The sequence below is a fragment of the Stenella coeruleoalba genome, assembly GCF_951394435.1.
Source record: "Stenella coeruleoalba genome assembly, chromosome: 7".
NCBI classification, from domain to species: Eukaryota; Metazoa; Chordata; class Mammalia; order Artiodactyla; family Delphinidae; genus Stenella; species Stenella coeruleoalba.
Genome location: NC_137153.1, coordinates 15,612,466 through 15,635,896, shown reverse-complemented (window position 1 = coordinate 15,635,896; position 23,431 = coordinate 15,612,466). Strand labels below are relative to the sequence as shown.

General features: G+C 49.6%; 1 protein-coding gene across 5 annotated transcripts in view; it reads left to right on the top strand.

Annotated features, from left to right (window-relative positions):
- GATA4 (GATA binding protein 4) overlaps positions 1-22,767 on the top strand; it is a 109,898-nt gene extending 87,131 nt beyond the window's left edge. For 4 of the 5 annotated variants that reach the window (XM_079927044.1, XM_079927045.1, XM_079927046.1 and 1 more), the window contains 5 exons: positions 9,346-9,515; positions 10,527-10,652; positions 15,002-15,089; positions 16,649-16,776; positions 17,849-22,767. In XM_079927044.1, coding sequence (XP_079783170.1) covers positions 9,346-9,515; positions 10,527-10,652; positions 15,002-15,089; positions 16,649-16,776; positions 17,849-18,031 — 695 coding nt within the window. In that variant the 3' untranslated portion in view covers positions 18,032-22,767. The remainder of the gene's footprint in view (positions 1-9,345; positions 9,516-10,526; positions 10,653-15,001; positions 15,090-16,648; positions 16,777-17,848) is intronic. The other variant, XM_079927047.1, reaches the window with a different exon arrangement.
- The last annotated feature ends 664 nt before the right edge of the window (positions 22,768-23,431 follow it).

Here is a 23,431-nt window from a genome sequence, read left to right as displayed (position 1 = left end):
TGGCTTCTCTTGTTGGGGAGCACGGGCTCTAGGCATGTGGACTTCAGTAGTTGTGGCACGCAGGCTCAGTAGTTGTGGCGCATGGGCTTAGTTGCTCCATGGCATGTGGGATCTTCCCGGACCAGGGCTCGAACCTGTGTCCCCGGCATTGGCAGGCGGATTCTTAACCACTGCGCCACCAGGGAAGCCCTGCCATGAACATCTTAAAAATAAATATTTCTCTCTTCCTCTGTCTCTCTGTGTGGTGGTGATGGGGTCCTTTTGATGTATGCTAATGAATTATTAGAGCAGTTTTATTACTAGCAAGTGTGGGCTGGTTTTTAATACGTCATGGAGCACTCTTCCACATCCATCCATCTGTATATATAATTATATGTACACATATTCTGTCAGCCGAATTATGATGTTTGTCCAGGAACATGCATGTTAGTGGCCAGGCAGGCAGGCCGGGGGCAGAGCCTTCAGATTGACACCATCCTGCTGCTGCCTCGTTAGAGGCTTTAGGATGCTGATTTGTTGAAATCCGATCGGTCAAAATGCACTGAGTTTCTGCTGTGTGCTGAGCACTGCAGATGGAGTGACCCAGCCTGAGAGCAGCGTGGTGCTCGCAGGGCAAAGATCAGGTCACGAAATGTTCTAGAAGCTTAAGTGAGTGACTCACCATCTCTGGACCTTGGTTTCTTCCACTGCACGTCCACGGAGTCACCCAAACACCTCTTCTAGTTTTTCGAGACTGCGTGCTTGCCCTCCCAGAAGCCTTAGAGCCAGCACAGGGTGACCAGGATGAGGGGCTGTTCAGAACTTACCAGGCCCAGAAAAGGAAGGGTAGGGTTTGGGCTCGGTACCCGGAGTCCGGGAAGTAGCAAACATTTTCAATGGCTGGTGGCCACTCAGGGATCCCGTGGCTGTAGCCGAGCCGAAGGCTGAACCCAGCCTGAACCCAGGGAGCTGGGAGATGTCAGTGACCAACTAGAGAACCCAGCATTTAGAGCAGTTTTCGGCACCCCTTTCCTTGCATTCTGCATGCACCCTGCCTGGGAGGTGGTGGCACTGGGGAGAAACGAGTGTGCAGGGGACCACGGGGGAGTAAGCGTGTCAGGGTTGTAGGTCTCATACCTGGAGTTCGGTCGCAAGTGGCCATACGTCTGATTTTAAGCCTCTTGTCCCAGAATAATTGGTAATAAGCACCTTTCCCTCAGAAGCGTGCCATTCTGGATGATGAGGTGTGTGGCATCCAAGCCAGCCCGAGGGGTGTTAGAAAGGAGGAGAGCCAGTGGTCCCGGGTTTAAGAGGGTGGAGGCTACAGGACAGAGTGTCTGCTGAACGCAGCAGCCTGTAGAGAGACCCTGGCTAGTCTTCACTCAACGTCCCGCAGGGTTCTTCCCCAGGCCCCTCGGGGAAGACTCCAGGCAGCTCATCCACTGGGTAGAAGTGGACAGGAGGGAGCCCACAGAGGACGAGGAGACCACTGGGCAAAACAGTGTTCGTAAAAACACTTATTGTTAGAAGGACAAACTATCGACGTTAGCAAGAGTTTTACAATAGAAATTACAACACAACACAATCTTTGAGTGTTTCCTGCTCAGTTCATTTGCCTACTTTGAAGACGGTCTCCCAGCCCGTGGATCACAGGTGGGAAGGGCCACAGTGACCCTCTCCTGGGAGTCTACGGGTGTTTAACTTCCAGATCTGGCAAACGAAGTCACATTCTCAGAACCTAACACCATAGAACTCTAAGTAGCCGCGTGGCAGTCTGTATCCATCATGGACTTAACCTTGCACAATGCAGGAGGCTCAGGACGTCATGGTCACTGAGGGTCAACTGGGAATTCTAAAGCACCGAGAAATTTCTCCTGGGCCGGTGACTGACCCATCTGTCATGGGGAAGTTTTTACACTGTAATTATATCCCTACATGTGGGGATTCTTTTTGTTGTTGTTGTTGTTGGGGGGTAGGAATTTGTTTATTTATTTATTTTTGCTGTGTTGGGTCTTTGTTTCTGTGCGAGGGCTTTCTCTAGTTGCGGCGAGCGGGGGCCGCTCTTCATCGCGGTATGCGGGCCTCTCACTGTTGCAGCCTCTCTTGTTGCGGAGCACAGGCTCCAGACGCGCAGGCTCAGCAGTTGTGGCTCACGGGCCTAGTTGCTCCACGGCATGCGGGACCCTCCCAGACCAGGGCTCGAACCCGTGTCCCCTGCATTGGCAGGCGGATTCTCAGCCACTGTGCCACCAGGGAAGCCCATGTGGGGATTCTTGAAGGCCACAAAGATGCAGGCTAGGAGGCATTTCCCAAGCTGGTGCGCTGGAGAGCACTGAAACACACGTGCCCTGAGACGCTTCTGTTATCAGGTGAGCTGGGTAAACAGGGCATACCTGCGTCCTGGACTCCTGTGGTCCTTGCCACTAACATGCCATGTTGCGACCCTAGACTGTCTTTCACTTACTAATTTTTGAACTGTTCGCGTTGATACTGTCTGCTGCTGGGAAGAGAATTGAGTCCCTGACAGGATGGTCAAGCCATCTATCTGCCGGCAGGAGCTGGTGGGACTCTGGGCCCACGGTTAAGAGGCTGCCCAGTCAGTCTGGGTTGAAATCCCAGCTCCTCTATTTCCTGGGCAAGACCTAACTTCTCTGAACCCCAGTGACATTCCTCTTTCCGGGCCTCCCTCCCACTCTGCCCCTACTGTGCACACAGACCAGGTAGGAGTGAAGGTAGATACTTGGGAGCCTGTAGATCTTCAAGGGAGGAGCAGGTGGTCCACAGACTGGAAAGATAGAGGCTTGGCTCTTCCCACAGCTCCTTCAGTGGCAGGCATTGGTTGCCCAGTGAAGTCTTCTCCTCATGTTTCTCTGTGTGATGTGTAATTTTTCTTAGCTTATTAGGGGATATTAACTCTTGGGAATATGCTGTAAATATTTTCCTCCAGTCTGTCATAGCAAGAGTTGTTCTTCAACCTCTTCTTTCTTTCCCTCCCTCCCCTTTTCTCTTTCTCTTTCTCTCTTTCTCCCTTCCTTCCTCCCTCCCTTCCTCTCTCTCCCTTTCTTTCTTTCTTTTTTCTTTCTTTCTTTCCTCCTTCCATCCTTCCTTCCTTCCTTCCTCTCTCTCCCTCCCTCCCTCCCTCTCTCCCTCTTTATCTCTCTCTCTCTCCATCCCTCCCTGTTTTTGGTGCTTTTGTTCCTTCCTTTCAGAATGTCCTTGCTTCTTTGTGATTTTTTTTTTTTTAACCTGACTCATTCTTTAACTCTCACCTCAAGCCTGAAGCCAGGGTCCTAGGTAAATGCTGGAGGTGTGTGTGTGTGTGTGTGTGTGTGTGTGTGTGTGTGTGTGTGTTGGGGGTTGTGGTGGAAATCTGTTTCCAGTACAATTACAGTATTCACCCGGAGAAAAGTTTAAAGGTCTCTCATATTATTCCGTGGCTATCCAGAAATGTAGTGTGCTAAATGTTTCATATAGATTACACTCAGCTTCCTTGTCTGTAAGTTTCTAAAGCTGTCTGCCCCTCGTGGATCGGGTCGGGATGTAGTGGATGCTTTCTGTGAACCCCAGCGTTTTGTTCTGGGCGCTCAGAGGCAGGGCCCCCGGCTCCGGCTCCAGCTCCGCAGGGCAGCTCCAGCCCAGCCCAGCAGGAACCGCTTCTATTCGGCAGGAGCTTCCAAAGTAGGTGCTCTAATCCCGCCAGCCGGACGTTGCCTGAGCTGTGTCCGCCCTCCCCGCAGCAGCAGCCTGTCACAGGCTGGGCCTGACGAAGCCCAGAAGACTGAAGCCTCAGGAGCTGCCCCAAAACCTCCGGGTTTGTTTGCTTCTCACCAGGCGCCAGCCCCTGGGACAGAGCCGGGCCTGTCAGGAAATCCAGGCACAATCTCTGCTGAACTTTGGATGGGACTCAGGGCTGGGGTTCAGCATGGGACGTCTGGGTGGGGCTGGGGACTTTGTTCCTGAAGCTCCTTTGGCTCCGGGAGGTCTCCGGGGCGGCCCCTCCCCTCTCTTTGCCGGCCTTAATTTGCAGCACTGAGTCGCTACCCTGGGCATGGGTAATTTCCGTTGTGTTTGTGTGTCTTCCCTCCGCAGATCGCAGAGAGATCTAGGATGGCTGAGGATGTGCTGCTGGGGGGCGGGGGGGCCGGGTAGTGATGCAGTCCAGGCGTCATTGCAGTTTGTCACATTTAATGTAATTATTTGCTTTGAGTTGTGCATCCCCAGCTAGACGGAAACAACTTTGGGCAGAGATTTTTGCCCCAACTTTACCTAGTATACCTCTATGTCCAGCACGTGCTACAGAGGCAGGTAGAGCAGACACACACGGCAAATGTTTGGGCTCCCCACCAGAAACCAGATGGACTCAGCACCTGAGGGGTGAGGGAGAGGAGGGTCTCTCCCACCCGGGCTCGGGCTCAAGACCCAGCTCCCCTAGCAAGTGGAAGCCCCTCCAAAGAGGGAGGGTGTGACGGACACCCCTGTGGTGGAGCTCAGCGCAGAGCCAGGATCTGTGGCTCTGACCCAGAGGCTGGCACACGCATGGCCCCATCCCTCAGCCTGAGCTCTCTCTCCAGCAGTCAGGAGACAAACCAGCTTTGGGGCCGTGCCCAGTGGGTGTTGCCAACCGCTATCCCGGCCTCTGAGTCCTCTCCCTCCTCCCCTCCACCTCCCCTCTCTTCCTCTCCTGGCTTTCTTCCTCCCAGCCCTGACTCGCCTGCTGGCCTGTGGGTGGGTTCCCCGAGATGGATGAAGCCGGGCATGAGAGGTCAGGTCCCTACCCGTGATTGCGTCAGCTCTCCGTGGGGAAGTCAGGGTGGGATCCTTCAACCTCCTGGCCCCCATTTTTCTTTCAGGCACTTGGATGGGAGTAGTCTGCCTTAGTTCCTAGGACTATCGGTACTAAATTAGATGCCGAAGAAATCAGGCTGGGTTTGTTCCCCTCTTTAAAAAGAGTTTTTTTAAGTGGGGCATGGATGGAAGTGAGGAGTTAGACCCCCATTCTTGGGGTGAGGGCACAATTCATTTTCTCCTTTTGGTTGCTAAAATGATCATGAATTAGTATTTCCCATGAGCAGACCCCGAGACCAGTCAACCTGCCTGCAAGTTCATTCCCTGCCCACAAGTCTCAAACTGGACCAAGTCTGAGAGTGATAGACAATTTACAATTCTGAGAAAAGGTCAGATTCCCAAATCTCCTGGCTCTTTTATCTGTCCCTCCCCCAATATCCAGGCACCAAGGTTCTCCCTGGTTGTCCCCACTCCCCCAAACCCTCCAACCCTGACAATAACCTATCATTGTTATCTCATTTGGTGTTTGCAAAGCACTTAACAACCATTGTTGTGAGTTTTTCCTCTTATTTACAAAGTACTTTACAACTATTATTACAAGTCTTTCCTCTGAATGTGGGGTAAAGCTGACCCACTTCCGAGAGCTGGATTCCCACTGCCTTCTAAGTGGTTGGTCCAGTTCCCGTGATGCCCAGCACTGGGTGGGTGGGGCTTTCGTAATTCAAGGCCAGGGCTGTGCCCTTCCTTATTAGAAATCAGGCTGCTGCCCACTTGCCCTCGGGAAGTTCCACCCAGTGCATGTCTGATGAAGTGGTTATTAGCAAGGTTCACACCGTCAGATGATGGTGCTGGTTTGGGGCTCCCAGCCTGTCACCTCCCACTTCCCCCAGAGTGGGTGCTAAACAGCAGGGTTTGAACCTCTTTCTCTCCCTTCTTCAGTTCAAGGGGGGGAAATATATGTATGTGTCAGATGTAAGAGAGCAAAACAGTCCCTTCTCCCAGAGTGGTGTACTGGGAGCTGCTTGAGGTGATCAAAATTTTTTTTTTGTTTCATTCTTATTTTTTTTTCACATTTTAAAAAGTAAGCAATTATAACATTACAGAACGGTGTTTTAAAAAATGAAAAGTCCAGGGACTTACCTGGTGGCACAGTGGTTAAGAATCCACCTGCCAAAGCAGGGGATACGGGTTCGAGCCCTGGTCCGGGAATCTCCCACATGCTGCGGAGCAACTAAGCCCATGCGCCACAACTACTGAGCCCACATGCCACAACTACTGAAGCCCACGTGCCTAGAGCCTGTGCTCCGCAACAAGAGAAGCCACCGCAATGAGAAGCCCGTGCACTGCAACGAAGACCCAACGCAGCCAAAAATAATTGAGTAAATTTAAAAAATTAAAAAATTAAAAAAAAATGAAAAGTCTATACAATTTGATTAGCCTAATAGAAGCCCCTTCCTGGTAGTCTCAGCTGCCATCACAGTGTATTTGGTGTTTTGCGTGATGCATTTTTCATTTAACATGGGAGGTAGGCATTTTTCTTTATTGTTAGGTTGTCTTTGTCATCATCATTTACAATTATGTAACGTTCCATTGAGGGAGTTGGATGGCAAGATTTTCTGGTAGAAGATATGGAAACTTTGCCCATTTGGAGGTGTGGTGGGTTGTAAGGAGACGTGGTGCACCTGAGGGATGCTTTTAGGAAGCACGGCCTTCACCTCCCCATCCTTCTTTTGGCTGCCGTTGTAACACCTGACTCTTCAATCTGGGACTTCTGCACTTCCTACCCTAGGCAAGAAGTCTCTGCCACCGTAATGCCCACCTTGTTTAAGATATGTGGCCCAAATGAATCCAGTAATATTTACTCCTTATTGATACTCTGACCCGATCTGCCCAACCAGGTCATTAGCATTCTGAGCTCCTGTGACATCTGTCGGAGCGCTGAAAGAGCAGATGCTCAGTAAGTATTTGTCGGTGACAAATACACACTTGCCAACCTCCAGTGCCTTCCCCCAGCCTGTAAAATGGTTGCTTGACTGTGTAACCCATTCTGTGTGGCAAGAAGGCATTTCTAAGGCGAGCCTCGGTGCTGGGTTCTCAAGGTAGTCAGGCCAGTAACCAGTAGAGAGACCAGGACTGCTAGGGAGGCTCCTGGGCTGAGATCCTGTCCTGGGTGTAAAACAATACATATGAAGAGAAAAGGGAATCTCCCCTCCAGAAAAGAGGAATGGATGGAGAAAGACCCTCTCCCTGTGCAGCCTTCTTTAGATGAACTGGAACATAGGAAAGAGGTTGGTTTGCTTATCTTTAAAAGGAAAAGAGTGTGAATCTTCATCGGTGAGAGGCACGTTCTGAAATATTTATGAGTGAAATGACAGAATGTCTGGGATTTTCTTCAAAAGAAATCAGGATGGGGGAAAGTGGGTGGAGGAGGTGTACCTGAGACAAGATTGGCCACAAATTGTTGGAAGCTGGATGGTGATTAAATAAGAGCTCATTTTCCTATTTGGGCCACTTTTTAATATGTTTAAATTTTTTCATTGTTAAAAAAAAAAATAGACTAATTAGGTTGTGCTCTGTTTGGACTGGAAAGGTGATGTAAAAAGCCCTCCGTCGTGATTTAGACAGGAATGCAGAGGATCAATTTAGGGGCTGTAGCGCCATCTAGTGTTGATTGCAAACACTCTACAAAATGAGGACATTGCCAGCGCCCCTCCTTGGTCTGAGGGCCTTTTGTGAGCTCCCCTGGCCTTTGCAGTCCCCTCACTGGAAGGCTGGGCCGAGGGAGCAGGGCCACCGGGCAAGGGCAGGTGGAGGGTGACATGCAGGTTGTTCACTCCACGCCTCCCCCCGGGTTTGGGGAAGCAAGCCGAGAACAGGAGTCATCGTGTCATGTGCGGCTCTCAAGGCAGGTGACCTTGCTGGAGGGTTCTCAGTGTGACCCAGGTGCAAAAATAGCCTCTCTTGTGACCGATGTGTGCTCAGCTCCCCGGCCTGAGCAAACAGCCCCTCACACCTGCACACTGTTTACTCATAGTTACTTGTTTGCAGGTGCAAATGACTGTTTGTGTACCCAGAGTTGAGGAGAGGGCCTCCACCATCCTCTTCTCCAGCCCGAGTTCCCTCAGAGCAGGTAGCGAGGCCACAGAACTAGCAGAATGTGCGGCCTTAAACCCCAGGGTAAGGGGCTAGGCTGATGGAGGGAGAGCTCTTACCCTCCTCCCCAAGTCTCCCCCCTGAACTAGAGAAAAATCCACTTTTGCCTCTGGTAGTGGGACAAGAACAATCTGAACACCAGGGTGGCTGTATTTAGGGACAGAAAATTTAGAGAGGATATAAAAATGTTCAAAATAGGAAGCATTTTGTATACATGGAGTCAGAGAGACTTCTGGAAGTTCTGAGCCAGACTTTATGTAGATCACAAGGAATAAGGAAACTGGCCCAGCCTGTCTCAGCAGGATGACTGAAATGGCCACGAGTGAGATGAGTCAATTGTTAAATTCTATAGACATGGAAGACAAAGGTGATGGGGAGGGAGGGGCCTGTGAGTGAGTGCAGGGAAATGGCAGGGATGGCCACGTTCCTGTGGACGGGTTCCACTCTAAAACACCATTGCTCATAATATGCACCTTTATTTTATGTTCCAATAAGCAAGAAAAATGTCAAGCTATGACACAGCATATCATACAGATACATTGAAATGAGAAAAATGAGTTACAGCCTTTTTCTGCAGGAAAGTTTGAAAATTTCAAGAACTTTCAGAAAAAGATAGTCCCTCTGGCTCAGTAATTCTGCGTCTAGGGGAGTATCCTGAGGAATAAGCAGAAATGCTAAGATTAGTTTTCAAAATGAGCGGTGTCTACAAAAGTCAGAAACTGGCTAAGTAGAAGTCCAATGAGAATAAAGGATGGTGCAGTCCTAGCATGGGATAATATACACTAAAATACGTTTATAAAGAATTTCTAATGTGGGAAAATGCTTTGGTATGAAGTGAAAAAACGGGCTCAAAATGATACAGCTTGACCTCAAGTAGACAAAAACATGTCAATATATAAAACGTTGCAAAGGATCTAACAGAACAAGATGTTAATAACATGGTGATCTTTGAGTTACAGGATTATGTACGATTCCTATATTTTTTTACACATTCCAGCATTTAATTTTCCCGAAGTAAATATTTATTATATTTTTATTGAAAAGGAAATGGAATCTCAATTTTGAAAGGGAAAAAAGAGAGAAAGAAGGTCTTGAGTGGAACTCAGTGTTAGGTGGAACCCCGCCCCCGCCAGGCTCTGAAGAGAGAAATCCAGGCGCTCGTGGTCTCTGCCACACTCTGTTCCCTTTCTCGTGACCAGGGAGAGCCTGCTGTGTCTGGGATGCCGGGGGTAAGGTCCGCTTGCTAGGACAGCCCTCTGAGCCGGTTCCCAAGGCTTAGGGCCAAGCGAGGAAAAGCCAGGCAGCCCAAAGCGATCCGTCTTCCACTCCTTGCAAGGAGAGGGCATTATTTCCTTGGTGTCTAGATTCTCCGCTGTGAGATTTCTGGCATAAACAGAGAACTAATCCTCTGTATTGTTTCCCACCCAGTAGATATGTTTGACGACTTCTCGGAAGGCAGAGAGTGTGTCAACTGCGGGGCCATGTCCACCCCGCTGTGGCGGCGGGATGGGACGGGACACTACCTGTGCAACGCCTGCGGCCTCTACCACAAGATGAACGGCATCAACCGGCCCCTCATCAAGCCCCAGCGCCGCCTGGTAAGCCAGTGCCGCGCGCCCAGCAGCCAGGCTTCTCTCCTTCTGTCAGCTCCTGGCTTCAGGACTCGGCCTTGGTGGGAAATTCCTGGTTTTGAGTTTGAAGCTTCAAGTCATGTTTCAGAGAAGGTGCAGGTTTAAGGGCTGGATGAGTGGCAAATAGTAATTTCTTACACCTTCAGAGTTGGCTTGAGCTACGAGGATGGTCCAGGCCATTTAGTTCAACCCCTTAGCTATGCAGAAATGAACAGTGAGGCTCAGAAAAGCTAATGGCCTTGCCCATGGCCACTTAGACACTGAGTCTCCAGAGTCCAGACTTATGCTCCCCGACCCAGCGTTGTCAGGTGTATCGCCTATGTTCACATCAGCTCCACAAGGAAGGCTAATTCATCCTTTCTGTGTTGTGACTTACCCTGTTTTCAGTTGATCCGTTGATAAACCCAAAGACCAGGGAGATTATGTGGAGCATGCTGGGCCCTGTGGCTGGGGAAGAGCTGGAACCAAGTTTTTGTCTCCTAGTTTCCTGGTCTTTTCTACTAAAATTTGATTTTGACCAATTTGAACTAGCTTTCCACAGATATTAGGGAAAGAAGAACGGAGGGGATAAACCCTGGTGCTTCCCTTTCTTGAGGTCAGTCTTTGAAGACACTCGGACACAGTAGTTCCTCACCCCCACTCACTTCCGGCCCCTGAGGCCCGGATTCGTTCTACTTTGGGGAGAAGCTTTTCTGCCTACAGTGTGCAGGACTTGCTGGGCTTTTCCCTGACGCGAGTGACTGATAACGTTGCTGACGCCGCAGTTATGACCAGGATCTGCCATCCCCTGCAGCATAGCCCTTTTGCTCCCACGCCCCCAGGAGAGGCTTAGGGACGCGGCATCCGAGCATCCGGTGCGGTGGCTTGTCTGAGACTCTCACCCAGCCATGCCCCACACTTGCTGCCGGTGAAGCGAGATGCTGCGGCACCTGCGTGTCCTTGTCCTTGGACCTGAAGGGTCTGTCTCCTGTGTTGCAGTCCGCCTCCCGCCGAGTGGGCCTCTCCTGCGCGAACTGCCAGACTACCACCACCACTCTGTGGCGCCGCAACGCCGAGGGCGAGCCCGTGTGCAACGCCTGCGGCCTCTACATGAAGCTCCACGGCGTAAGGGTCCCCCGACCGTGTCCCGCGCTTTCCTCCACCGCTCGGGTCTCACCCCTCTTCCTCCCTGCAGATCATAATTCATTTTCTCCTTAACAAAGAAATGTAGATCTGGAAGGGACCTTAGAGACTGTCGTAGTGCGTTAGGGTTGCTATAGCAATACCATAGACTGGGCGGCTTAAACAATAGCAATTAACCTCCATGGTTCTAGAGGCTGGAGCTCCGAGATCAGAGGCCAGCAGGGTTGAGGGAGGACCCCTGTCCAGTGGCAGACTTCTCTCACTGTGTCCTCGCTTGGTGGAAGGGGCAAAGGAGCACTGTGGGGTCTCTATTACAAGGGCACTAATCCCATTCATGAAGGCTCCACCCTCATGACCGCATCACCTCCCAAAGGCCCCACTTCCTAATACCATCACCTTGCATGTTAGGTTTGTGCACATATGAACTTGAGAGGGACACAGACATTCAGACCATAGCAGAGACATTGCTATGGAACATCATTTCCATCTTTAACGTTACGTAAGTCTAATTGCCATTTCACAGTTGAAGAGACTAAAAAATAGTCTATATGTGTGGTAGTTTGATATATAACAAAGGTAACAATTCAATGGATAGGGATAGCTTTTTAAGAATGACTGTATTGACATAATCTGGAAAACAAAAAGAAAACTTGACCTCTACCTCCTACCAAAAGCAAAAACAAACTTGGATGTATTAAACATATGAAACATAAAACATCTTTAAATAGAGACAATAAAAATGCTAGAAGAAGATGTAGAGGGGGAGTATTTATATAACCTTAAGGGTGGGAGGAGACGTTTTCTTCAGCAAGTTTTCAAAACTCTTAAGCCATAAAAGAAAAATCAGATATATTTGATTGTATAACATTTCATATTAGTGTATGGAAAAAGATACCCCAAGAAAGTAAAACCAATATACACATACATGAGAAAAAGGATTAATATTTCCAGAATACAGAGAGCTTCTACAAGCCTCTTTTTTTTCTGGCCACACGGCTTGTGGGATCTTAGTTCCCCAACCAGGGATCGAACTCGGGCCCTTGGCTGTGAAAGTGCAGAGTCTTAACCACTGGACCGCCAGGGAATTACCAAAGCTCTTTATGTTCTAATTTGAAACAATCTCCATTACATAGTGCTTAAAAACGAAGTCTGTGCAGAACACTGTACATAGCATGGTTCCAGTTTTATAAAGAAAGAGGGAGAACATAATTTATATGTAGTTGCTTATATATACATTGAACACTTTTGGACGGATGAATACACATACATATGTATACAGATATGTACATGTGCACACATGTTTGAGAACTTTTTAAAATGTAAGAAACAGGCTGTTATTCCAATTGCCTCATGGGCAGAGGATTGATAGTAGTAAGATGGGAGGGGTTGTTATTAACTTAATCTCATACATCTTTTCATGTTTTCTTGTTATAATGAGCTTAAAAATGTCTAAAAATAGAGAAAGCCCACACACAGCAGCAAAGAGCCAACACAGCCAAAAAAAAAAAAAGTCTAAAAATATAGTTAAGAATACTCATAAGAAAACATATGGACCCTTGAACAATGCAGGGGTTGGGGGTGCCGACCTTCTGCACTCAAAAATCCATTTCTAACCTATAGTCTGCCCTACGTGTACATGATTTCTCCTTACCTGTGGTTCCACATGTGCAGAGTCAACCAACCACAGATCATGTAGTGCTGTAGTATTTACTATGGAAAAAAAATCCACATTTAAGTGGACCCATGCAGTTCAAACCCATGTTGTTCAAGGGTCAACTTTTGTAAGAAGTGTATACAAGGATACTTGTTGAATCATTGTAATCATGAAAATGGAGGAAAAAAACCTTTGGGAGGAAAATGGTTAAAGAAACTATTGTTCTTCGATAGGGGAACGATAAAAGGAACTGATAGAGGAATATTATGTAGGTATTAAAAGGATTGTGTCTGTAAAAAATTAGAAATAGAATTACTATATGATACAGCAATCTATTTCTGGTATAGATCCAAAAAGAATTGAAAGCAGAATCTCAAACAAACATCTGTATGCTCATGTTCACAGCAGCATTATTCGCAATAGCCAAAAGGTGGAAGCAACCCATGTGTCCATTGATGGATGGATGGATAAGCAAAATGTGGTCTACACATACGATGGGATATTATTCAGCCTTCAAAAGGAAGGAAGTTCTGGGCTTCCCTGGTGGCACAGTGGTTGAGAGTCCACCTGCCGATGCAGGGGACACGGGTTTGTGCCCCGGTCCGGGAAGATCCCACATGCTGCGGAGCGGCTGGGCCCGTGAGCCATGGCCGCTGAGCCTGCGCGTCCGGAGCCTGTGCTCTGCAACGGGAGAGGCCACAACAGTGAGAGGCCCACGTACCACAAACAAACAAAAAAAAGTTTTAAGAAACATGGAATTAGTGACTCTCTCAGTCACATGCATTTCTTCTCCCCACCATCACTATGCTATGTCAAAATACCCTGTGGCATTTTTGGTATTTGGAATTTTCATAAGAACATAATGTCTCTAGGACGATACTCCCAGAATAATTAAGATTAAGAAATTTATCATCAGCTCTAAACACATTTAATTATGGCATCTAAGAGGAGACTTATCCTTAGAAACTGACACCAAGTTAGGAAAATCAATTAACATATATCTGAGCATAATTACGAGTACAATCTTAACGTCTATGTTAAGAATTACAGGTTTGAGGTTGGCACTGGCAGCCGAAATTCAAAATTGCCACTTAAAATTCAAAATGAAAATCTGCGAAGTCTTTTTAGAAAGCATTCCCTTTCCTTACACTATACTGTCACAGGTGACTTTATCCATTAATGCGAGTATACTTGACACTACTGAACTGCACACTTGATAATGCTTAAGATGGTAAATTTTATGTGATGTGCATTTTATGACAATTTTTTTAAAAAAGTACTGAGGTGGGTGGGGATAAACATGAGGACAGGATTCTTCTGAAGTCAGGATGGTCTTCAAGAGGTGGGCGCGGGGGCAGGGGTGGTAGGGGGAGGCAGGGCGGGGAGGGGAGGATACTTTCCTCCACGAGTGGGAGTGCTGTCTCATCTGACTCGCAGTTGACTAGAAGGCAGTTCGAGTTCACATATGCTACTGCACTTCTCTTTTTTTTTGGCCGCACCATGCGCGGCTTGTGGGATCTTAGTTCCCTGACCAGGGATTGAACCCGGGCCCTCAGCAGTGAGAGTGCAGAGTTCTAACCACTGGACCGCCAGGGAACTCCCTGCACTTCTTTCTTAACAATTCCATGTTCACATCTCCGACGTGGTCATCACTTGTCCTTCTGTATTTGCGGGTGTGGCCTCTGTTAGTCCCATATGGGAGACTAGCACAGACCAGGGGCTAAACAATTTGGTTGGCCAGGCCTGAAAGAAGCCAGATGTGGGGCAGGCCCACTCTTCTAAAATAGTAGAAAGATGACCCTGCAGGCCTGCCCCTGACACTTGTTCAGGCATCTTGAATGGCTCAGGAGTGTGATGCCCGACAGTCACTGCTTGTTTAGGAGAATTCAGACGCCCTAAAGTGCTGTCATAAAGGACTCAGGCACTGGCCACAGGGCAGTCTCTCCACCATTGTCCCCGCTGCTCCCGACACCCATGGAAACCACCACTTGCCCCAGCCAGGCTCAGCACGGTGCAGAGCTGCTCCGTGTAGAGTGACTTTACATCCCCACTCTCCAGGCCGCCTCAGGGCGTGCCCATGATCTCGGCATAGCTATTAGTAGCACCCCCTCTTCACTCGCACAGTGTCCCAGTGTGGCTGATCAGTTAGCGGCTTTGGCACGTACTGTTCTTGCTGCTTGAAATGGCTGCCCCTCATCGACTTGACAGTCTCCTACAACCCAGGCATCACCTCCTCAGGGAGGCCTGCCTTGATGTGCCCATGTGCCACTTTCCCTCCCCCAGCCCGGGACACAGTTCAGTGTTTCTTTTCTATTTTCCCTCGTCACCTATGAATCTGGTTATCTTCTATCTGTCTGTCTTTCCCAACTGTGAACCTCTGGAGAGAAGGGACTGTGTCTTTAGGTCTTTGTTTCTCTAGAGTTTCATATAATACCCAGCATGGAATAGACATGCTCAACACGTTTTTTTTTTTTGGTAGAATTGATTTCTTGCTCAGCAGGAGTTCCAGGCCTGATTCACTCAGTCTCAGCCCCAAGGTTTGTAGAGGAATTGCATAGATCTGGCCTTCTCGTTGTGTATTTGTGTGTGTGTGTGTGTGTGTGTGTGTGTGTGTGTAAATAATGTCACGGGTCAGGTACAAATGGAAAACCACGTATATTGACTTGTGACCCCCTAGGTCCCCAGGCCTCTTGCGATGCGGAAAGAGGGGATTCAAACCAGAAAACGGAAGCCCAAGAACCTTAACAAATCGAAGACACCAGCAGGTGAGAAAAAGATCGATGTGTAATTATATGAATAACTCAGTAGCTCTCAGAGTGTGTGAGCATCGTGTATGCTCAGGTGGGCCAGCCCAGGCTACCAGGGTGTAATGATAGCATCGTCCATCCCCGGCCGTTCAGGATAGAATGCATAACCCAGTGCAAAAGTAACATCACCATGGAACATATTGGGAGGTTTTAAAGCAGGCTCAACTCATGTCGTGGCCTGGTTTTTGCCAGCTGCAAAGACTGCAGAGGTCCAGCTGGACCGGTTGAGGGCCTGGAGGAAAAAGGAACATGAGTCGGTCCCTCCATCTTTGGTGCTCCAGCCACTCAGGAACTCCAGTTCTTTCAATTTGCTTTGGGCTAAGTGGGGTGCAGGAAGACAGGGTCCTGTGAGTCATGTTCAGATTGATTTGTAACATTAATTTGTAAGCCAGTGTATAATTAACATCATGTAGTACTCTGTACCTTGCCAAGCTCCTTCACAAATATTATCTCATTGATCTTTACAGACCCCCATGAGACCCCATTTATGATCTCCATTTTACTAATGAGCAAGCTGAGGCTCAGAGAGGGCAATGACATCACAAGGGTCACACAGCTGTGAATGGGTAGAGCTGGAATTTAAACCCAAGAGTTTTCACTTCAGGGCCCATATTCTGTTCAATATATACTCTGCCTTCTCAATTTCTAGATTTCAGAATGAGGACTACTCGGGTCCCCTACCAAGAGCACTCCCTCCTCAGTACCGCTGTCAAATTAAAGATTTCACTGGAAAATGTGGCAGTTGTGGAGAAATTAAGTCGGCTGATATGATGGAAAGTTTATCTTCTAATCTAAAGCCTGACAAAGTCAGATAAGTTTCCCTGTTCCACTGCTGAGAACATGACCAAAGTTCTCCTTTTCCAGATTCGACAGTGGCTCGCTCCTTCTGGCAGTCACGTCTTAGCAGAGCGTTCACTGGCTCACACCAGGTCCTCGGCCTTTCTTCCTGCTTCCACATTGTTTATACGAACAGCACCTTCCCCTGGGGAACTTCATCTCTTTACATGGTGGGGTCCCAGCGGGAGCAGGCGTCGGTTCAGGTGTACAATCGCCTATCCGAAATTCCAAATCCAGGGAGCTAGATTTGGCAGTAAAATGTAATCTGAACTGACACAGGCTAGTTACAGTCTTCAGTTATCCCATGTGCGAATATTCCCATGTTCTGCTGTAGAACTATTAATGTATTTAATTACGGGGTGTTGTCCCAGACCCTGCTGCAGGTATTCTGTTAATACTCAGTCTTTGTCCTTTTTAAAATCCAAAAGTTTGAATCCTGAGACACACGTAGCCCCAAGCGTTTGGGGTGGTGAGCCTGTCATCTGAAAAAGTTCCCTTGAAATTCTGCTACTTCTGCTTCATTGTGAGAACCGTTGCCCTGCACTGATGGAAGGACCCTGCTTCTCTCCCCAGCAAATGTAGACAAGCCGTTAGCGCGGATCTGCCCTGGCTGTCTCCAAGGGCCGCCATCCGTTTGTCCCTGCCCCTGGGCTGGGTGTCCTGACTCTGCCTTGTTCCAGGTCCCTCGGGCAGTGAGAGCCTCCCTCCCACCACCAGCGCTTCCAGCAGCAGCGCGGAAGAGATGCGTCCCATCAAGACAGAGCCTGGGCTCTCATCCCACTATGGGCACGGCAGCTCCCTGTCGCAGGTACTGCTCGTTGGGGGGTAGACTCCAGGCGGCCAGGCTCCCGCCCGAGGCGAGGGGCTGTCTGCAAGAGGATATGTTTCAGCACATCTGATCAAGCTACAGCGATTTGGACACACGACCGTGATGCACGCGTTTAGCAGTTCCTCTGTGCCAGGACCCGTGTGCTGGCACACAGCATTGCTACCACCGGAATCAGAGTGCGGCCGCTGTGTGGGAGGCGGAGCGGGGCTTTCTAGGCCAGTCTGTCTCCTAAGTAAGGGTGGCTTGACCTTGGCCTTGAGGGTGGGTAGATCTTAACAGGAGGAAGGGGAGGAGGAGGCCCCTCCTGGCGTGGGCAAAGGTGTAGAAGCTGCAGAGGGCAGGGCGGGCGGGCTGGGGTTGGTGAGGAGGTCACAGGCAGGATGCCGTTGTCACGAGGGTTGGCTGCAGGTCCAGCTTCACATGTATGTCCAGAAGACGGGCCAGCAGGACCCTCGTTTCCCTCTGTCAGATACAATGGCAATCCTGCTCCTCTAGCCCCTTCCCTGTGTGGTTCCCCCATCCGGGATCAGGATGCCCCCAAGCTTGGTCACGGTCTCCCATTAACTCTGATCTCTTCTCCGCCTGTACTTGAGGCGGGCGAGTCCTAAGGAGCCTTCTGCCGTCAGGGTGAAGAGAAGCTGGTGCCCTGGGGCCAGGAGAGCCAGGAGCCCCTTCTGGGCGGGGGGGCGGGGGGATGGCTTCCTTCTGAAAATGGAGATTGATGGTGAAAAGACTGTAGAAAATGCCTCGTGTGACCGTCAGAGGCTTCTGAGAAACCAGAATAGTCACGAAGCTACTGGGTCAGTGCTCAGAAGCAGCTGACGAGTCACGCAGACCCCCTGTATCCCATAGCACACAGGGGTCAGGGGAACAGAGCGCTGCCTGCTGCCTCTCCTGCCCTTGTCCTTTGGCCCTGTCCTCTCGTCCCCTTCCTGGGGTGGGAGCCAGCCTGGGCACAGCTGTGGAATGGGGCTCCCCTCTCCAGCCCAGACCCCCTCCTGAGCCCCAGGAGGGATCCCATTGACCGCATCTTATTACTTCTCGCTTTCAGACGTTCTCGGTCAGCGCGATGTCCGGCCACGGGTCCTCCATCCACCCAGTCCTCTCGGCCCTGAAGCTCTCTCCGCAAGGTTATGCGTCTTCTGTCAACCAGTCACCGCAGGCCAGCTCCAAGCAGGACCCTTGGAACAGCCTGGCCTTGGCTGACAGTCACGGGGACATAATCACTGCATAATGTCACCTCCTTCCCTCCTTGGATTCCTGCATGGACTTGGGACTCGGAGGACAGCAGAGATGAGGCTCTGGGCTCCCGGGGGCCGGCCTGCTCTGTCTGGGAATGACTCCAGACAACAACTGGGAAGAAACTTGAAGTCAATGATTTGGTTAGGGGAGCGGGCGCTGGATTTTATTGGATAGCTTTGCAGGTGGGGGACTGGAGAGAGCGCAGACTCTGATCTGGAAGAGCCCCCACCCTTCGCCAGATCACACTTAAGCCCCTTCCACGGAGTTGCAGACTCTTTCTCATTTTCTGCCTCACCACCCCTGACAAGAGACGAGATGTCCTTCTCCCTTGTCTTTCCACCGCTGTGGCCCGAAATGGTGGTTTTTGCACGGTGTTCCCGGCACGGGGGATCCGAGGGCAGGGTGCCGGGGCCCCTGCTCCAGCCTGAATCAGGGTATCTGATGGACGTGTGTTTGGACGCCTTGGCCCCTCGGCGGGTCCTGCCCTCGCCCAACACTCCCCTTCCGGCTCGGCACACCTGCATCCCTCATACTGAATCTTGACTCCAGAAACACGGGGTAGGGCCAGTGTTACCGGATGCTCCGTGGGGAGATGGAGGAGGGGCCGCTTCTCCCACCGCAGAGTGGCTTCGGCAAACTCGCAATCTGGCAACTTTGCCTCCCACGCAAGTTCCTTCCGCGGCTAAAATCGCTCCTTCTCTTCATCCCCGAGGCCTCTGAAAATAAGCGCCCCTCCACTGCTCTCGGTGATTCAGCTCTGCCCGCAGCCTGAACACGTCCCCAAATCCTTCTTCCACCCCATCACGCTCAGGGGGGTCCTGAGTAAGAACAAAAACGGTTCTGGTGCTGAAGCAAGTTTGACTAGCATTCATCCAAGACTTGAGATCTTTCTGGAGAGGATGTCTAGTGGACACCATCGCCGGGCCTGGAGCTGCGCTGCGCGGGGCGGGGTTGTCAGCCTGGAATTTGCGCATGCGCCGTGGTTCCGCGGAGACGCGTCTGTTGCCGGACTGACGACCGAGGGCATCCGAGGGGCGCAGCTCCTGCACCCACGTCCTTTCTCCAGCATCAGTCTTTTGTCCAGGAGGCCAAATGCTAGGGGCTTCTCAACATAATTTCAAACCAACACTACACAACTCATGGAAGAAAGAGGACGAGTGATGAGAAGACACCGGGCGGGCGGCCGGGGGCGGGGGGCCCTCCCACTCTCGCGGTCTGGGAATCGGCCTCCTCTCCACGTTGCTGTCGCTGCCCGTGGCCCTGGGCTCACGAAGACGCTTCCTTCCGTGTCCTGGCTGCCAACAGAATGTAGCTGACTGGCCTTCCTCTGTGCTACTCCAAACACCCAGCCCCCAGCCCAAATCCTCCTGGCGGTAGCAGAGAGTATCTTTAAACCCAGGTTCTGTTTTAATCATTTACATCGCTTTCTTCTAAGAAAGCCGCCTTCATATACCTTCCTTAATCCACAAACCTGCTAACGTTGTCTTAAGGTGAAATGGCTGTAAAATCAGTATTTAACTAATAAATTTATCTGTATTCCTCTTCCCCTTCTCCTCCTCCCTCTGAGGTCTTTGCTGGGAGGTTCGCTGCTGCCCTTTGCAAGGCAGCCCTGAGCCACTGAGGCCCCTTTGCTGATCCGCTCACAGGCTGCGTCTGAATCGCTTTTCCCTTCATTCCTTTCGGCAGTTGGCTGAGGCTTCCTCTGTGTGTGTCGGGGGCTAGTGACAAGGACTAGCTTGTGACCTTGACGGGTAACCTCTAGGCTTGCTTTCCTAGGAGAGGGTTGGACCAGCCCTTAACTAAATTTCCTGTGGCCCAGAAGTTGCCTCCCAACGAAGGGGGCATTTTTAGACCTCCCCTCGGGTACACCAGTGGCTGGAGCATGAGGCAGAGCTGCAGGGCAGTGGTCTCTCCAGCCCTCCTGGTTTGAGACGTGCACTAGACGTGCTCTGTCATCTCCTACTTTCTGGTTTGATCCAAACAAGCCCCTGGAGGAGGTCAGTGGTGCTCCACGCCAGTGGCACAGAAGGTGAAAATTTCTCCTTTGTCCATTTTGTCTTCGCTTTCTTAGTCTACAGAATTGCTTAATTGCTTCATCTTAAAAGTGAGGTAGCGTTGAGGGGAGCAGCCCTAAGGCCTGGGGAACGGAACCCAGACAGGCAAATCCACTCCCACTGAGAATTGTTGGCACTAGCTTCCTGCCGCTCAGCTGGCTTATGCCAAACCCAGTGGGCAACTGGTGGCCTTTGACCTTTCACAACACCCTTGTTATTTTTGAGCAGGTAAGGGAAAAAAAAAACTATAACAACCATTCTTCTATGTAAAATCGGAAAAGCTTTTTAATTGGCTGAGAAATAGCCAAAGCTACTAAACACAGCTACCATCCAAAGGGATGAGTAACCGATAACTCTAGCAAAGAATAACAAAAGAGATTCAAAACCAGAAATAAAACCTACCAGGATTTATGTTGGCCTTGGGGAGGACGTGTTTTCTGATGATGAAGTCTTTGCTGAGAACATTTTTGCCACTTCCCTTCAGGAATGGTTTTCAGAAATATATATATTATACACACACACACACACACACACACGCACACTACCAGAAGATTGACCTCACTCCTTATATAATCATAACTTATGCTTCACTCCAGATGGTAAATCCAGCTTGATTCAGCCTCCTTGCTCACCAGACTTGGTTGCTTTCCCAAATCGATGCATCCTCAGAGTAAGTCAAGTTGCTACCAATCAGGATACTCAAAAGGATGCAATTCCCAGATGGTTGGGAAGTGGCTGGAGGTGGGGGGCTAGGGGGCCAGCAACGAGAAATGTCTGGCCTAATACGGTGAGTGCAGCAGCCAGTGGCATGTGTTCGGGCTCAGACATCCCTCACATTCCCTTTCGGGCTCACCTCTCACTACGACAAAGATTCTGAAGCACAGGTCAAATCATTTTAACAGTCAAGAGCATTAATCCTTAATATTTGACTTTTGGATGCCTTTAGGGGGTGAGTAGTAGCAGATTTAGCCATGATTATGTTTGGCTTGGGTTGACAGTAGTGAAAATAAGTTTATATTCACTGAACATGCGTCAGAGGGAGCTGGGCTGGAGTTTCTTTGATGTGCCCCCTTTCCGAGCCCGCAGAACTTACTAGCGCATGAGAAACAGCCACTTGGAAAGCTGCTTTTGGAGTGGAGGTGACGGGTTTTCAGTTTTTTAAATCATTTTCTGACATTGGAAACTACTCTTCAGATTGCATCCTTGCCTTGCTTGAAGCTGGAACACAAACACGCCACCATCCTTACCAACACAGATATGTATCTTCTCAGAACCAAGGACCAGCCTCAAAGCTTCCAGGTTTAGCCCGGGAAGTGGAATCCATGCTCCTGAGGGCTCCCTGCCCTGGACGCTGTTGCTTTCCGTTCAGTTCCTTAGCCTCCTGGGAGCATTGCTGCTCTACTTCACCCTGGCTCCTGTGCGATTTTTATCTCCCCTCCAATAGCTGCAGCTGTAACATTTGCAAAAAGACTTCAATAACGAGGAGAACTAAATAATCCAAGCAAGAATGGCATTAAAACAGACCTAGTTTCTCAAAGTCCAGTTTTCTTTAGGTCTGTGCATGACTAGATCACTGGTTGAAGCCTGGGGGATTGTGGGTTTAGTTTTACAGAAAGAGGCGATCATACACAGCCGTGCTCTGGGCTAACAGGAACAGTGGAACCAGGAAAAGCCTGCAAGGTACCGGGTGGTACTCTTGAGCCCCAGCTTAGCAGCGGTGGCAGGCCCTGTGCGAGGGGGTTTTCAGACAGACGCAAAGAGGGAGCTTCTCTTGAGTGAAGGGTGATACGTGAGATCCCCACACCCCGTCACGCAGACACTCCATCCCCTCCCTGCTCTGCGGTGACTGCCTTCTGTCCTACAGCTGTGGTGGCCTCGCTTCACCTGAGAAATAAACATGTGACTGCATAGGTTTTTAACCAGATGTACTTGAAGTTCAAATCACTGGGCAGTCTGGAAGTTCCAAATCAGTGAATCTCTGATTGCAGGACTTAATTCAGATGAAGTTCACTACTAGTAAATGATACTAGTGAACACTACCAGTAGACCCCTGTTACAACCAAGATATTGTAGTCTCTTGTGCCACTGCTTCTTTAAGATAGATTTACTCAGATGAATTGGGTTGTAATTAGACATGTGAAACATTTAGCTCTATCATTCCTCCTCTGTCCTTCTCCTTTAGAACTCATGAAAATAAAAAATTGAAAAGATCCGTTATTTCTAGGGTTCTTGATTCTCTTAAGACTTTGGGGCTGGGCTGGGAAACAAAAGAGGTAAGACTGAAATAACAGAATCCTAAACAGACCTTTGACCAGGACTCTGCTGAACAAAGCAATGAGTGATACCAGCTAATGTGCTTTACAGTGTAAAGCCATCGCTTTGTACTTAGTCAGAGAATCCCCCAGACTTCTCTGGAGTGGTATGGGCTGGACACACTTTCAGGAAGTCTTCCTGTCCCCCCACCCCTTAACATCCTTGCAGGTTTCCTTAATGTGGCCTCCAGCCTTACCATAGCCAAAGTTCCCCCTTTACCCCACCCCTACGTTTTGAAATTATTTTGTCTTCATAATTACTTGGGCTTTTCTCACTTTTTATAGATCAAAACCCAAACTGCATATAAATTACACTTCAGTTTTTTAAAGAACAGAAAGCATAACTGCTCATCTCTGCTGACAAGTACTACCAGATAGTCCGTAACACTAAGCTGATTGAATTCCCGTCTTAGGCAGAGATGCTCGATTTAGGTTGCTCTGCACTCTTGGTATGGCTATCGGATAGATGGTTACCTTGGGGCTTTTTTGACTATTTGAAAATGGCTCATGGGGTCCTATTGGGTGAATCTCTGGGTCCCGGGGGCTCTCGGAGGGGACCACTATCATACAAGCACTTCCTGGAACAGATTCTGTACCCATTTCCCCCTGTGCTTCTGCTTCCTTGAAAAGTAAGGGGAGGGACTTCCCTGGCGGTCCAGTGGTTAGGACTCCACACTTTCACTGCCAAGGACGCGGATTCAATCCCTGGTCGGGGAGCTAAGATCCCACAAGCTGTGTGGCACGACCAAAAAAAAAAAAAAAAAAGGAAAAGTAAGGGAGGAGCCCACCACTAGACACGGGATTCTGAGGTTTCAGAATTCTAGCCCAGGTTTGGCCAGTGTCTAGCTGTGTGACTCTGGGCATTTCACCAAACTGCTCTTCACCTCAGCAGCTTCATCTGCAAATGTTTTGGAGGAGGGAATCTTTAAGTTCTCTTTAAGCTCTAAGCAGTTGTGAGAGCAGAAATAATCCGAAATTATCCTTGCCATATCTGGTATCACGCAGGGAGCACAAGTCCCATGCTGG